Raw genomic sequence first — 974 nt, forward strand, 5'->3', positions numbered from 1 at the left:
CCTGCTCAGCATCCATTTCTTCGTCATCAGAGAGAGCATCCATGGAGTACGAGACATGATGTGACCGTCGAGGTGAAGTGGTGTCCGACGTCATGAGGGATGTCACATACTCTGCCACCCTTCCCACTGCAGGATTACTATCTACGACCCTTTCAAGTAGAGATAATATATTTTTCATGTTGCTAATTGGTTTGTTGTGCTTTTGGTATGTTAACTGAATATATTCAATGGTTGGCTGAAGTTCTATCTTTTTTCTAGATTGAAATAATGGAAAATGGAAAATAATATATCCATAATGATATTAGTATTGGTGACATACCAGTATAAAAAATCACATTATATATTTATCTCCTTTAAAGAGGATATACAATCCAACACCAATAATAACCACATCATTACAAAATTGACTTTATGTATTAAGACTTTAAGCCCCCTCTGCCATATGACTTCTCACAACCACTTACTTGCTTAAGTTATCTGGATTAGTGAGTCCCATAAACAGCTCAGGGTCTTGAAGCATGGAGAGAGCTGATGGATCACTCCGAGCAATCGGACACGATGAGAGCACCTTCTCCACCATCTCTGGGGTTCGCAGTTTCTGAATTATGGGCAGATGGTATTATTTCTTGAACTAAGGAGAACTTAAAATATCTGATAGATTTTAAACTGATTTTAAAATCCATCAGATATTTTTGCCATTAAATACAAATTGGTCAGAAGCAAGCACTTTCTCTATTTTGCTATTACAATGCATTTGCTTGGTAGATCTTACAATGAGTAAGTCATTTCTTATTAGACATCATTACATAAGCTATTTATAACAAAGATTCAGCAGTAGTGAGTGCTGACAACACTAACTTAATTTAAAACAGGAACAATTGAAATAATCAATTCTCCAAACCTGAATACACATACATACTTTTATAAAATATATATAATAAACCTTCCTGACATCTTGAGCACCAATAAAAACC

At 35.3% G+C, this 974-nt stretch overlaps 1 protein-coding gene across 2 annotated transcripts in view; it reads right to left on the minus strand.

The window, feature by feature from the left end:
* The window catches only part of LOC119586806, a 9,968-nt gene that overhangs the window by 6,373 nt on the left and 2,621 nt on the right, over positions 1-974 (minus strand). For both annotated transcript variants that reach the window (XM_037935529.1, XM_037935528.1), the window contains exons 4-5: positions 465-598; positions 5-149 (exon numbers count right to left, since the gene is read on the minus strand). In XM_037935529.1, coding sequence (XP_037791457.1) covers positions 5-149; positions 465-598 — 279 coding nt within the window. The remainder of the gene's footprint in view (positions 1-4; positions 150-464; positions 599-974) is intronic.

The sequence above is a fragment of the Penaeus monodon genome, chromosome 22 (assembly GCF_015228065.2).
Source record: "Penaeus monodon isolate SGIC_2016 chromosome 22, NSTDA_Pmon_1, whole genome shotgun sequence".
NCBI classification, from domain to species: domain Eukaryota; kingdom Metazoa; phylum Arthropoda; class Malacostraca; order Decapoda; family Penaeidae; genus Penaeus; species Penaeus monodon.